General features: G+C 38.6%; 1 protein-coding gene across 1 annotated transcript; it reads right to left on the bottom strand.

Annotated features, from left to right (window-relative positions):
* Window positions 1–5,146: 5,146 nt before the first annotated feature.
* Window positions 5,147–9,378, bottom strand: LOC306883419 (protein canopy 4). The gene is made up of 6 exons (XM_079438663.1): window positions 9,156–9,378; window positions 8,819–8,945; window positions 8,586–8,682; window positions 8,326–8,448; window positions 7,597–7,714; window positions 5,147–7,491 (listed from the first exon to the last, which is right to left on the bottom strand). Exons 1-6 carry the CDS (start codon window positions 9,232–9,234, stop codon window positions 7,388–7,390), a joined length of 648 nt encoding a protein of 215 aa, XP_079294789.1. The 5' UTR covers window positions 9,235–9,378; the 3' UTR covers window positions 5,147–7,387.
* Between the last annotated feature and the right edge of the window lie 6,495 nt (window positions 9,379–15,873).

Here is a 15,873-nt window from a genome sequence, read left to right as displayed (position 1 = left end):
GTTTCTTTTGTTCCATATAGCATATATTTCAAAAGTCTTAAGCTAGTTCACTTAATTACATATTACAACACATCTCGAATAGTTTTCCAGCGTTCTACTGCGTTCCAATCTAAATGGGAATTTGCTTAATCCGTTTGTTTTAAGAATGCATTGGTTGAATACATGATTGCGTTGAAGTAGCCTATGTAATGTATGCTCGACCAAACAGCTTTTCGAAAAAGACGAACAAAACATCCAGTCAATCATTGAGCATAGGCTAAAGCCCAGCCCAGCTAAAGCCCCGCGCCCCGAGTTGTTGTAGTAGCCTAGCCTACTAATACTGGTCGTTCAAAATAAATGGGGGGATTTTCGTATCGCCACAGATTTTTTTTTTCTTTTTGAGAAAAGGATAAAGTGTTTTAGTATTTTATACGATATAAAATTTGAATAAAAATGGCATGCAAACTGTTGTTATCTTTTTGAGAGTTTCACACGTCTATGGCAATCCTTTTTTTCCAAGTTAAACAGATCAAAGCAAATGTCACAGAGGAATAAAATATACAAATAATAATAATGAAAAAAAAACATTCATTTTGTAAAAAAACTGCTTTATTTATTTACAAATATATAGGCCTACAAACCACTATGATTGTAAAAAATGAAGTGATTTAGAATGTGATAGAACGTTTCCTCGTTTCTCTCTGAAATATGATTTTGCACACATTTGGCACATAACTCAGGTCTATTCTTAGGAGAGCTCGATACCTGTCAGTTTTCCGCGTTCACAGTGCTGCTCTCCACTTCCTAAATCTTAACCCTGGGGTATGTTGTCGGACAGATGAGAAAGATTTGGCCTGCTTAACACATTTGAACATTCTTCGTCGTGGACGACAGCCAGCCAAGGTTGTGAATCTTTGACAAGCGATCCCCGTGATAGGCCTACACGTGGGATCCATGTTCTTGAAATTAACTGATTTAAAATTGCGTGATTTATTGCGGTTATGTCCCTGTCCATCATAAATTAATTAATCACTAACTGTCTGTTCGTTGTCCTCAGATGTATAGAAACAAGAAAGTTTTCTCTTGCGCTTTCAAAAACCTGTCAGTTTCCCATAAGCGTTGTGCGCAGGACATGCACTGTTGCTCGCTCGCTCTCACTCACACACCTGTTTAACCATAGCAGCTGCCAATAACACCTCTCGTATCTTCCGGTAGCCTAATTTCAAATGGTCTTAAATTAAAAGCGAATATCTGCAAAGCATGGATGTATTGGTCTTGAATTGACATTAGATTAGTTGTCATGCACGGCAGAGAAGCATAATAGCTATTACTGCATTGGTACAAAAAACAAAACGGAATGAAATAAAATGAAGTGTTGAACATATTCCCCTTTGTTTAATATATTTGGTACAGTTCGTTCAGACAGTTGTGACACTGCAAACTAGACAGGACTTTTTTCTTCTTTTTAAAAAAAAAAAAAATTCTGACTTTGAATCATGCTCTATTCGCGTTTTGTGAAATCTTAGTCAAGAAGCCAAGCCAGATGTAACCTTCTGTGCTTTGAAGTTTATACAAGAATATTCATAGTGCGCCCTGTCAGCTTTAACATATGCCTAATAAGTCCAAGCAAGGATACATGTTTGAATGGGAAAACACATGTAGTACAGTAGACAGCAGAGAAAGAAGGAAAAAAGAGAGGCCGATCTCTCTCTCTCTCTCTCTCTCTCTCTCTCTCTCCCACGCTATGTGCCCTGGCAGTGTAATCATGAAATTTCCCTGCAGGTTTCGTCTCAATGTTGAAAAACAGATGCACATGAAATCGCCGTCCGTTGTTCCGTGCTCCAGTTATGCCAAGCACAACATTCCATGATGAACCTAGGGTGGAACAATTAGCAAGGGGGGTTTCATCCCATTTATCGTTAATTAAACGTTTAAAATGAAGGTTAACCATGTGTTTTAGAAGATACAGCGAGAGAATGTATCATCCTGTCAAGTATGCTGGCAGCTTGGCAATAGCTGGTATTTCCATTTAAACACAGATCATCCTTTAAAAAAAATAAAAAAGATAACTGATCATCGCATGCAGGCCTGTCGAGATTCCTTCTCAATTCTATATTTCCACTGTAATCCGAGTTTGTATTGTGCAATGAGATTTAAATCACATGGGATGTGAATTAAGGCGAACCCTATAATGATAATTTAATGAAAAATTCAGTTTTATGGAGCTATAATTACAACCATTCGTGTTTATCAGTTGACCCGACATATGTCACAGAATAACGAGGCACGAAGTGCGCCCGCAGAACGGGGAACGGAAATTGCATGTTTTATTAAAATAATGGTTTCGCAGCTGGCCACCTACATGGCCTTAAGCTGTTATTTTTCGGGCCTTTGTATACCCCGTTGTTATATTGCATGGCCTTAACTGATTGTGTCCCATCAATCCGATGGAAAGTATTTCAATTAATTCTGAAAGTATTTAAATTAATTTAGACTTTCTAAATTAGTTTGCATCATGGCATTTGATAATTATGCACCTAATAAGACATAAAACACCATAACATATGAATAACATATCATCTGAGGTTCACTGGCGTATTTACAAAATGCCAGATTTTAAGCAACTTCAACAGCGCGCGCTGTTCTGGAAAATATGTAATCTGCCCTGCATCTTTATAATTAATCTATGGTTATCATGAAAATTACATTATTCTTAAAATGCAGTGGAATGTGGACTATTATATTCCTTAACCTAAATAATACTTCAGGATTGTTTGACAAGATTTGCGGTGTGTGCCTAGACGAATGATCTCATTATCCTTAAATTACGCGTAGCCTTCCGGCAGAACAATTTTGTACAAATCACAGATCAGCCCATCCGCCACTGACAGGTACAGGTTCCTGATTATGACAATCAATCACATATTTTTCCTAGGGCTATGTTTATGCTATAACAGTTTGTTTATTTATTTAATTTTTATTTCTAGTCGTGGACTAGTCATGGTTCTGATACAAACCTGATAAGCACAATAGGCTACGATAATAATAATAATAATATGCATTCATTTAACTGCTTTATTAAATGTTGCTAGTTGCTTAAATGTTAAAATATGTACATCAATTAAGTGAAAGTCTTTTATCCATTTGGCTTTTATATATTCATTTATTTTTTAAGGGAGAACAACACTTATGAAGATACTTGGTATACGGATTATAGCTCTTATTTAAAATATTTTAGGTAAACAGCAGACAATTATTTTTTAAACAAATCACGTTTTGGATTTGACAGTAAAAACAAATGAAAATATAAAATAAATTAATGATGTAAAGTAAATCATCTGGTTTGCAAAATATACTTTGGGCTAAAAAATAAAAACCCGATTCATTCAGTGATAAAAAAGTGCTATGTACATGCAAGTGCATGTATACAAAAATATAGGCTATAAATATAGGCTAAAAATAGGTTATAACAGTAATAATCCTACCAAAAAAAATAAAATAAATAACTCTTTGACCAAATCACATCTCCATGTGATTTGTTTAAAGAACAACTAGGGTTTCAGTGCGCGGGCTACTTTAGCACCATCACCGGTTAAGACTAATCAACAGGTTATTCTAAATTTAAAACCCTTGTCAGCAGTCCTGATCAAGCCTGTTCTGATCTAACGACAGAAGCGGGGACTGAAAAGGTGCACAAGAGCAAAACTGAGTTTACCTACCATGTGCGCTTCAATGCGGGTTGCCAGTGTAGCCGCGTCCTGGTTGATCAATAACAGCACGACAAGTGGACAGATATTCTCAGGCTGAGCAGCGCAAGTTCCTGCTGCATTCAGTGCGCCTATAGGCATGGTTACGTATCACCCTGACGTCAACTTCTTCACTGGCATAGGACGCACATACACACACACACACACACACACACACACACACACACACTAAATGCCTGTACATGCATTAAGCACATTAGGAGTGCATGCGCAAAGAAAGACAGGCCATTTTTTTTTTGTTTTTCTGACTCTTCAGCTGAGAAAATATCACCCAAGGCAATTATGGTTACGCACCGTGATCTTGAACTTGTACCCTCGCGGGCGTCAATTCAAAGTTCAATGTGCAATTGAAACAACACTTTGGGTAACCCCAAGAACGAGGCGCTCCCTCCCTGGAGAGGATATAAAGCTGACACATATGGAAATAGTGAGTAAGGGTGAGGCAAGGGGACCGAGTGAAAAAAAGAACAACTGAATTGAAAGGGAAACAAAAGAAACTCTCCCAGAGCAGTCCCATAAAACTGATTGATGACTTCCCTGGAGGACTGTTTCCCAGGTGTATGCTTGTGTGTACTCATGCTATAGAGCATGTTGCTTTAAGGTTTGATGTTTTTGGATGCTTGTCAAGTACAACAAACTTAATTGAGGGATGAACTGGTACAATTGAGCATATCACATATTCTTGCCATTCTTTCACCACACAGATCAGTTTGACTTTGGGCGCTACAACACACGAAAGTGTCTGCTGGATCTATTACACCATGTGATATTGAAAGCAGGCTGGAGAAAGTCCAGACATTGAACCAGACAAGGAGTGTGCTGGAGAGAAGTGAGCGGCAAGAGCGAATGTCACCAAATGGAGGTGAGAGCTACTGTGGCCAGACTGCAAATAGTTTAGAAAATACACCTAGTGGCACTTCATTTGTCAGTATTATCAAGTTATTGATTTCATTTATTGTTAAAAGAAAAAATCCAGTGCTGGAGTATTAGCTTTTGATTGCAATTACATTCTGTAACCACTTAAATATTAAAACCAGCTTCAGTCATTTATCACCCAGTTTTTTTCCTCCTGCTTCTTTTGTTGTGTGAACTCGTCTCATTTCCACTCATTTCATCCTTAATTAGGTTTCAAGTATTTGATGATGCAAACAGTGCAAAACTGTGTTTGATTTTGAAACAGCTGCTCGTGAGAGCTTTGTTTTTCCTAGAGAAGAAAGGAAGTCAGAATCCTTGGCAAAATTTCGGTTTTGATTTCAAATGAAACACGTCATTATTAATTAATTCCATGGATACACATTTCATAACTGTTTGGATCAATTATCACATAGAATAACATTCAACATTTGAGGGGCAATCTTGCCAGAAAAATACATAGTTTGATATAAGAGTCCAGAAGCTCAGGCAAGGACAAAGTTATCTTTATTTTTGTTTTTAAAATTTAAGTTGATGTTACCTTCGAAACCACAGTTGCATTTGTATATGTTTCCTGTTATATAGTCATATAAGGAGAACATAAGAAGAGTAAATAATAAAAAACTGAAAAAATAGAAGTAATATTTTGAGGCCTAAAGATTCAGAATCCTGTAGTGTAACTTGGTCTAGATCAATTCCCACTTTAAACTTCATGGTTCTTCTCAGTATAAATGCATAGCAGTGTCTGCAGGTCTAGTACAGGCACATGTTCCCCAGATTATTAGATTCTAAATACTGTGGTCTGCAGAAATATTTTCGTTTCAAAACTATACTGTAGTATTGAGTGATACATTAGTTTGGTATTCAATGGATGCATTAAAAACAAATGTTCACACTGACAATTCTGTGATGTAGATATATTGATCAAGAAAAACAAGGGAAAAGCATGATCTGTGCTATAATAGAGCACAAATGACCCATACGGACAATAATTAATGACCAAGAACAAAAGCACTGCACTGGTAGGAAGTCATTCATGTGTGATTAATAATGTTTAAAAGAATGTGTAGTGCAGTTAATGACTGTTATTGGTCATGGAAGTCATTTACAGCTGGCCCTGCGTTTTCTCTCATTTTAAAAGTTTGTAAGTGGGAATTTAGGAAGTTTTAAACAAACACACATTAGGAAAGGAGAGAGTCACGAATGAAAAAGTGCACTATATGAAAGATTTAAATACGCAATCAGTTTGCGTATAATTTTAGATGTAATAAAAGCTTGATTCTATTAAAGTAAAAAAACAAAGTTGCTGAAATGTAATATCACTTTCAAAGCATTCTTTGTTATTAATTATATTCTAGACTCCTGTATATAGCCTACTGTGTATGACAAGAAATCAACATAACTAACGTTAGATCACTGAAACAAAGCGGTCTTGCTTGTGTGTCCCACAAGTACAACAACCAACCCCTGCAAGTCACATATACAATGCCTTGTGTGATTTACCTTGATACAGAAAGGCCCTAAAACTGCTCCAGGTGAGGCTCGAACTCACAACCTCGGCATTGCTCTGCTTTGTACTGCTGTATAAGTACTGCACGCTAACCGATTGCGCCACTGGAGCTTAGGCTGCACAACATAATCACAATCTGTCCATTTTATAATCATCACAATATGATGAGACCCATGTTTCCAAAAACTTGAAAAAGGAAACGTAACCCGGATCTCTCGGTTCCTCACTGGTGATAATGTTACATATCTCTTTCAACTTAAGTTATCGGTTTATTATCCACAAGGACAGTTTGTCACCCTCTCAGTGCACCATTTTATGAATGGACACAGTTGGTTTTTAGTTTATGTTTTAGGACATTAGGACTGTACTGCCCCCTAGTGGTGTTTTGGATGTTTTAAGTCCCCTTTTGGGCGCCATTGTGGCATTTTTTCTTAAAACCCCTGGTTAGTAATTAGTATCTGCTAATTAAGTTTCTGTGTTACAGTGAACGCGGTGGGCGTTATTATAAGTGTGTAATAGATACTGTTACTGACCGTTGACAGGCCTATAAGCATGAATTCACTTGTCACGACTCGTGTGTTTAACCACTAGATGACAGTTCATGCACATCATATAACCCCAGCCACCTGGGATCAACAAGAAGAGATTATCTTTCATACAAATACAGACCAAAAGAGCTCCTACTGGCACTTTGGCCACCCATAGACACCTCACTTATGATTTATAGCAAGAATCCATTATTTAAAAACATTATTGCTGTACATGTTACATCAGAACAAAATATATTTAATGCACCTCGCAATACAAAATCCTAAAAGCATCTTTTTGGTTTGTGCATGGTTGTGCAATAATGATAAATACGTATACAATTCCCAATCAAGTCGATCAGTAAAAAAACTGTTAGTGTTTGTAGTTGCTCTAACACATCCCTATAAGATAATACACAATAAAAGGCACATTTCAGTGTCTTTCTTCATTATTGATAACACTGAGAAATTCAAGATATCAGCATGGAAAAAGAGGTAAGGACTGTTCACATACCATGATGTGTCAAAAGTTTTTTTTCAAAAATTTTGAACACTGACAATTAGTGTTTGTTACTGTAAAGTTCTGTTCATGTAGATTTGAGGAAAAATACTTTGATGTTTCCTTGGTTCCTGTAGTTTTGTGCAAAGATGTCAAAGATCGTATGCATTCATCAACCATTATGGCTCTGCTTTCACAGTTCTTCTGCATCATGGGTCTGTCTTCTGTTCTCTCCCTCACTCTCCTCTTTGAATCCCTTTACACCCATGTCACCTTTCCATACCTCATTCAGGCACTCTGAAAGAGATCAAATAAGGCCTGAAAATAGTGGCTTATTTGTAACGGAAGGATTATATTACGAGACTGTGTGTTAGTGAATGCTAAGAGACAGTGTATTTCTACCTTGGTCTGAGTCACTGAGGACATGGTTTGCACAGAAAAATCTGTCAAGTCTCTCCTCTTGATGATGAAAGTACCAGTTTTCCACAATCTCCTCATACTCTTCCAACATGGTCTCACACTGTATTATAAACATGAAAATTAAAATATATATACATTTCAATATATAAATTTAACCACACTGTACCAAAAGGTATATTTTTCATTTAGAAGACAGCGTATCGATCTTCTTTTTAATATTCTACAAACCGACAGTCCATTTCATAAACACTATTAAAGGTAATTAGTAATCTCAAACAATAACTACATATAAATTATGAAACATGCAACTAAAGTAAAAGTAAAGTAAAGTCGTGACGTATTGTCAAGTATGGTGACCCATACTCGAAATTGGTGCTCTGCGTTTAACCCATCCAAGTGCACACACATAGTGAACAAATGCACACACACACACACCGTGAACACACACCCGGAGCAGTGGGCAGCCATGCTGCAGCGCCCGGGGAGCAGTTGGGGGTTCGGTGCCTTGCTCAAGGGCACCTCAGTCGTGGTATTGAGGGTGGAGAGAGCGCTGTACATTCACTCCCCCCACCTACAATCCCTGCCGGCCGGGGACTCGAACCCGCAACCTTTCAAATTACGAGTCCGACTCCCTAACCATTAGGCCACGACTTTCCCCAACTACAGCTACACCACCCCACGGCTCTTTCTTTGTAGTTCTTTGAGTATTACCTGTCTCTTCAAGTCCGCCACCTCCACTGATGGTTCATCCCACAGTTCATAAGGGATACCCAGCTCTACCTTCACTCCCTTATCCACCAGGTGTTTCAGTGTGTTCATTGTTTGACTTGTGCCCTGAGACACACAGCAGTCTAAAATTATTTATCATTTTGCAAACATAATCCACACACTTAAAGTATCTCTTTAAATGAGAAATGACTGAATTGCATGCAGCTGAGGGCTGGGAAAGAGTGCTAAGGTGAGCTCGATACCTTGGCATAGCGAAGGCTCCCTGGTCTCTCAGCGTGGACTTTATACTGCAGAATTCTTTCACAGATGTTGTCCATGGCCTCAGTGAGTCGCGTCTCTCTGGAAACAAATAAATCGCAATAGCAAGAGGTGGGAGAACATTAGTACATTTAGGTATTTTCCTAACCTTAAGGGTTTTGTTTTTTAAGCGTTCTCATAGGGACAGAACTGTCATATCAATGGCATCGCTACTTACGAAGTGTTGTATTTGATTTTGCGCTTGCGCTTGCCAGTGTCCAAAACCTCTCCGAGCTCTAGAACTTCCTTCGAGCGGCCAGTTTTTTCCAGGGCGTCCTGCAACTCCACTGTCAGTAATTTACAAACTATTAAAAGGGGAAAAAAGAAACTTTAGAACCCGACTGAAGTTTCGTTTTAACTGAATAACTTACACATGCAAACAGAAGTAGGCTACAGAGGAAAACTTTGCACTATATTTTATATGAATTACATTATAAGATAGTTTTTATTATAGTTTTTACAAAAATATTTACATTCAACACCTAAGGGGCAAACGATGATACTTTGTTTCTTACCCTCGCATTTATTTGGTAATCGTTCCTCTTGGTTTGCCAAGACGAGACTGAACATGCAAATAAAGAGAACGGCAAACATTTCCACGGTGATCTCTGTTTACAAACTGGGAATCAATAAGAGTTCACATTAAAGCCACATCGACATTTTTGAGAGTGGTTCAGACTAGTGGAACGGAGCATGCGCATTGCCACAGCCGATGGTAAGAAATGGCCAACAGAAAACGCGTTATCGATTTAGGCGTAGCTAATCGATAGCACACATCGTTGAGTTTAGTACCAGAATCCCCGCAAAGATTAAAGCAGGCTACCATAAACGTTTACTGGTCAAAGTGAAAAAAGAGGTTAATTTATTAACATAAATTCTTAGGATAGACTGAGATTATGAAATATAAGCGCTTCAGGCATTACAGACATAATGTAGGCTCATGTGGCAGGTTCAGTGTTTCTATGTTGACAAATCAACTGAGCAATATTAAAAATGAAAAATGTTGAACTGTGTGTGTGTGTATATATATATATATATATATATATATATATATATATATATAATGATATTTCTCTTATAATTCTTTGAAAACATTAGGGCCAACCCACACCAATGCTCTAGCCAAAGGCTATTATTGATAACTATAAAGCATTAATCATATGACATTTTGGCTGTCAAGAAGACAGAAGCAGTATCTGTTTAATCTATTGTCCCACCTGACTCTTTGTGTCCTTGAGTGAGTTGAACAGATTTAAAATTTAGTTGATGTGTATTTATAACAGAGACATGTAGATTGCATTAACTCAACTGGCTGGCACTCAGTTTACAAGCCATTCTGTCATCTGCAAAAGCCATTTGGAAAAGATACAAAACAGTGTTTCTTGGCAATAGTTTATTTTTATTAATATGTCTCAAGTAAGAGATTAGCTGTTGGTATTGAAGTTTGTGTGCCTTCAGAGGGGTGTCTGGGTGCGTTACCCAGCTCTGGGCCCTCTTGAGGATTCAGGTGTCAGTGCCACGCATTTATTGACAGCCGATATGGTATGATGAACCTTGTGGTGGGTGCCTGAGGGAGGGGGTTGAAAAGCAAAGGAGAGAGAATGATGAGAGGGATAACAAATCCAGACAGAGGACTGAGATAAGTACTACGTGAGAACCTAGGAATACCCAGGGTGAACAAGAAGGCCAGATCGTGAGTGAGACTGTGGGTGATTATGCATGTGTATGTGCGGGGAGCTGCATGCCTAATTAAGGGATTTGGAAAGGAGGGATAGCCCGTGTGTTAATGTAAGAGTGAGAGACACAGGAAGACAGCGATGAGGGACACAGGTGGCAGTGGGAGAAGAGTTGAGCTCGCTATATTCAGGGAGGTTTCAGGGTCAGGGAGAGGGCATGACCAAATACACTTTTAGTAAAAGAGGGAGAAAAGAGGAAATATGCATACAATTAGATGGAACAAAAGCAAATGAGATACATTCACATAATTGCCTTTGTTTTTATTGCGCTGTTTACATGTTTTATTGTAAATATTTTATGCAGCAATTTTATGTGGCCCTTCCTGGCTGTTTTGTGTCTTAATAGGACTTAATAGTCTTCTGTTTTAGTTTATATAACCTATTCTTACTATGTGTTTCCAGATCAATACTATCACTACCACTCGCAAGCCACGCATCACACACTGTAGACAGCGCAATCCTATCAACCTGCACACTTTGCCTATGTCTGCTAATACATTACTTTCTTTTTCTATTGGTCTCTGGAAATGTCAGTCTACTGTCAACAAAGCTGATTTCATTACTTCCATTACTAGTCATTCAAGGTTAAACCTCATGGCCCTGACAGAGACCTGGATCAAACCAGAAGACAATGTTACACCTGCAGCGCTCTCCAATAATTTCTCCTTTTCCCACACCCCCCGTTTGACTGGAAGAGGTGGAGGTACTGGTCTGCGCATCTCTAATAATTGGAAATTTACTCCTTTACCATCTCTGAGTATCAACAGCTCTTTTGAATCACATTCAGTTACTATTACCTACCCTCTAAAAATCCATGTTGTAGTTGTTTATTGTCCTCCAGGATTACTAGGTAACTTTGTGGAAGAATTAGATTTATTGCTCTCAACCTTTCCTGAGGATGGTACTCCCTTTGTCTTACTTGGAGACTTCAACATCCACCTAGATAAGCCTCAGGCTGCAGACTTCCACACTCTGCTTGCGTCTTTTGATCTCAAGAGAGTGCTAACTACGGCTACTCACAAATCAGGCAACCAACTGGACCTTATTTACACACGGCACTGCTCCACTGATCATGTGCTGGTTACTCCACTACACACCTCAGATCACTTCCTCCTCACTCTTAACCTCAACATGATTCCTGACACATCACATACCCCTCCACATGTCACTTTTCGACGTAACTTACGTTCACTCTCATCCTGCCAGCTATCTGCTATGGTTTCATCTTCACTTCCTCCCCCTAAACAGTTATCCTCTCTTGATGCTAACAGTGCTACTGATACTTTCTGTTCCACTCTGACGTCTTGTTTAAATACTTTCTGACCCTTATCTTCCAAGCCAGCCCGTACCACCCGTTCTGCCCCTTGGCTATCTGATGTCCTCCAAAAACATCGTTCTAAATTCAGGGCTGCGAGAAAGGGTATGGCACAAATCATGTAATCCTTCTGACCTTAATTTATATTGATCACTCCTCTCTGACTTCTCTGCTAATGTTTCCACTGCTAAAAGGACATACTATCATGACAAAATTAACAATTCGCCTAACTCTTGCATGCTCTTTAAAACATTTTCCTCCCTCCTTTGTCCTCCTCCTCCTCCTCCTTCATCATCTCTAACAGCTGACGACTTTGCCACATTCTTCATTAATAAAATTACAAACCTCACTGCACAATTTTCCACACCACAATCTATCAAACATATCTTACCAGCAAACATACACTCGTTCACATCATTCTCTCCACTCTCTGAGGCAGAGGTCTCTAAACTCATCCTTTCCAGTCATCCTACTACCTGTCCGCTTGATCCTATTCCATCTCATCTCCTTCAAGCCATTTCTCCTGCAGTTGTACCTGCACTCACTCACATCGTTAATACATCCCTTCACACTGGAATTTTTCCCTCAGCATTTAAATAGGCTCGTATAACTCCACTTCTTAAAAAACCCACTCTTAACCCAACTCTTTTAGGGAACTATAGACCGGTTTACCTTCTTCCTTTCATTGCAAAAACACTTGAACGAGTTGTGTTCAACCAAGTCTCTGTCTTTCTCACACAGAACAACGTCCTGGACAGTAACCAATCTGGCTTCAGAAGTGGACATTCGACCGAAACTGCCTTGCTTTCTGTTGTTGAAGCCTTAAGACTTGCAAGAGCGGCTTCCAAATCTTCATTACTTATCTTGCTGGATCTGTCTGCTGCTTTTGATACAGTCAACCATCAGATCCTCTTGTCAACCCTATTGAGAAAGGGCATCTCAGGTAACGCACTCCAGTGGTTTGAGTCTTACCTCTCTGGTAGGTCCTTCAAAGTATCTTGGAGAGGTGAGGTATCCAAGTCGCAACATCTAGCTACTGGGGTGCCTCAGGGCTCAGTTCTTGGACCAATTCTCTTTTCTGTCTACATGGCATCACTAGGTTCTGTCATTCAGAAACATGGCTTTTCATATCACTGCTATGCTGATGACACTCAACTCTACCTCTCATTCCATCCTGATGATCCGACGGTAGCTGCTTCGCATCTCAGCGTGTCTAACAGACATTTCTTGCTTGATGATGGACCATCACCTTCAACACAACCTAGCTAAGACAGTACTGCTTGTAGTTTCAGCTAACCCATCGCTTCATCACAATCTCACCTTCCAGTTAGGCTCATCTACCATAACTCCTTCAAAAAACAGCTAGAAACCTTGGAGTTGTGATTGACGATAAGCTGAATTTCTCAGACCACATTGCTAAAACTGCCCGGTCCGGCAGATTTGCATTATACAATATTAATAAGATCAGGCCCTTTCTCTCGGAACATACAACACAACTCCTTGTTCAGGCTCTTGTTCTGTCCAGACTTGATTATTGCAATGCTCTCTTGGCAGGTCTTCCAGCCAATTCTATTAAACCTCTACAATTAATCCAAAATGCCACTGCAAGGTTAATCTTTAATGAGCCGAAAAGAACGCACGTCACTGTTCATCAATTTGCACTGGCTACCAATAGCTGCTCGCATTAAATTCAAGGCATTAATGTTTGCCTACAGAACCACCACTGGCTCTGCACCCCTTTACCTAAATTCATTACTTCAGACGTATATGCCCTCTAGAAGCTTGCGTTCTTCAAGTGAACGACGCATTATTGTACCATCCCAAAGACACACAAAAACACTTTCACAGACTTTTTCATTAACTGTGCCCATCTGGTGGAATGACCTGCCCAACTCAATCCGAGCAGCTGAATCCTTACCCATCTTCAAGAAACGGCTAAAAACTCATCTGTTCCATCTTTACTTGACCCTCTAACTCTAGCACTCTCTATTCAAATTTTATTTTATATATATGTCTTTTTATAAAAAAAAATAAATAAAGATTTATAATAATAATAATAATTATTATCTGTACTGCGTTAGGCTAACCAAGACTTGTAATAGCGCTTGCATGTTGTTGCTCTTTTGTTGGTTTTGATTGCTTCTTGAACTGGAGAAAACAAGGAGAAAAGGTTTGGATTAAAGCGTCTGTTAAATGACTAAATAAATAAAAATAGGAACCTTTTGTTTCATTGCAAGCTGATAGCGTGTTTTGTGTGTGTGTGTGTGTGTGTGTGCACTCGTCTCAGTGTCAGGAATTGTTTGTTATGTCACTGTGTTTTCAGCTAGACTGGCTGCACGGATGGAGTTACATCCCCAAACAAACAACAGTCCTCGTGCAGGTAGACACGAACAGATGTAAAGGCACTTGACATAAACAACATTACATGTTATGAGGATTCATTAAAGGTTATATTGAACATGCAAATGAATGCCAGAGTATTTACCTATTTAGAAGACCCAAGGATACCCATACCTGGTCTACCGCACAAAACCTGGTTGTCACAGCGACGTCAAACAGAAAGAGAACACCCGCTATGCTGATCCTGTTATATTAGACACATGGGCACTACTACTGCAAAATGACTGATGACTGAAGTCTTATACGTCTTATCCTGTATAAATACACTGCTAGTAACAGCCTTACCTGAAAATACCTTAATCACCGGATACATTGCCACAAGGAACATTTTATGCCAAGGCAAAGCAAAAAAACAAAACAAAGGTGAGGTACGGGTAAGTGCTGCATCTATTTATTAGTGGGATTGAATTTAGACTTCAATATAAATTTTTTATTGTTCATACAGTGGTTTGCTTTATTATATAGGCTTACTGGGATAATCAATGAGCATGAGTTGTTTATTTTTCTTAATTTTTAATATTATTTTTTATAAACATTTAAAAAAATAATTTAAAATATTTTATGATATGATTTTTTATTTACTTTAATACTTATTATTACTTATTATTTATTCCATCAAATTATAGTACCATGTAAAATTTAATTTCCAAGTACTCAACTTATCAACCCAGACTGTACTTCATGGAAATTTTAAATTATATTATGATTTTACATGCTAATATGATATGGAGAAAAGGCTTAGATAGTGTTGTGACTTTATACGGCTTAATGTAACATTGTTTATGGAGTACATGCTGGACTGCAAAAGTAATCAGACCTTTAAGCGGTTTTCTTACTTACAAATCCCACTGAAATTAGGTTCTTTGGGATATTTTAATATTTGAGAGTTGAAACACAACATTTATTTTAATGCGGCATTGTTTCTGCTATTGTGAAATAAGGTGTTGGCAAAAAGATTCAGTCCTGTTGTAGAAGTTACACAGATGAAAAACAATTGCTCTAACAAGGATTCAATTGCCTTACAATTGGTCTCCATATGTGAAACATTAAAATAACTACCATTTCCTGACAACTCCACTTTCAAGCATAATTATTCTGGTTCTGAGGTGAAAATGTGTCCAAAGAATTTTCTGGTCAAGTTGCTTTTTAGTCATAATTCAAAGACATATGTGTAAGTCAAGCCTTGCCCACTCCTCAAAAAGAAAGAAAAACACCTATGGTAATGCAGGATAGATGCTGCTGGGGCTAATCTCCAGACATCAGGCATTTTGTTTAATAGAAGTGGGAATGAGTGGTGCAAATTTTACCAGGAGAATGATACCAAATGCAGACTCAAATTTACATGGAAATGGCTTGAGAACAAAAAGCTGAATGTTCAGCAAAGGGCCAGTCAAATCCCTGATCTCAGTCCAACTGATGATCTGTGACAGATTTCGAAAATTGCAGTGCATCAGTGTTATCGGACTAACCAGAACAACCTGTGACAAGCCTGTCCAGTATGTGCACACAACTTGGATCCAGACTACACACACATATACACAAGCACTAGCGCACACTTACAAACACTCATAGGTGGCTCATATACCAGCACACTTAGTTGGCCCCAAGCCTCCCCGTGCCCCTTGCCAGAACCCCAATAGCTAACATGTCCCCTAAATCATATCCCTTCCCACATACACACATTGTCTCTGATGCAAACAAAAACACATATACTCTTGACTTTAATATGAGATATCCAATCACTTTTAAACTGTGATCTCAAACCCCTCTAAACGTATTTTA

This window comes from Barbus barbus (genome assembly GCF_936440315.1).
Source record: "Barbus barbus genome assembly, chromosome: 2".
Classification (NCBI taxonomy): Eukaryota; Metazoa; Chordata; class Actinopteri; order Cypriniformes; family Cyprinidae; genus Barbus; species Barbus barbus.
The sequence above is the reverse complement of the archived record's forward strand: the minus strand, read 5'-3'. Positions and strand labels throughout refer to the sequence as shown.

Coding starts and splice junctions, on each gene's coding strand:
- LOC306883419 (XM_079438663.1), bottom strand. CDS start 9,234: ATGTTTGCCGTTCTCTTTATTTGCATGTTCAGTCTCGTCTTGGCAAAC. Junction 8,449..8,585: donor GGAGCCTTCGCTATGCCAAG/GTATCGAGCTCA, acceptor TGTGTGTCTCAG/GGCACAAGTCAAACAATGAA. Junction 7,715..8,325: donor TGGCGGACTTGAAGAGACAG/GTAATACTCAAA, acceptor TTTATAATACAG/TGTGAGACCATGTTGGAAGA.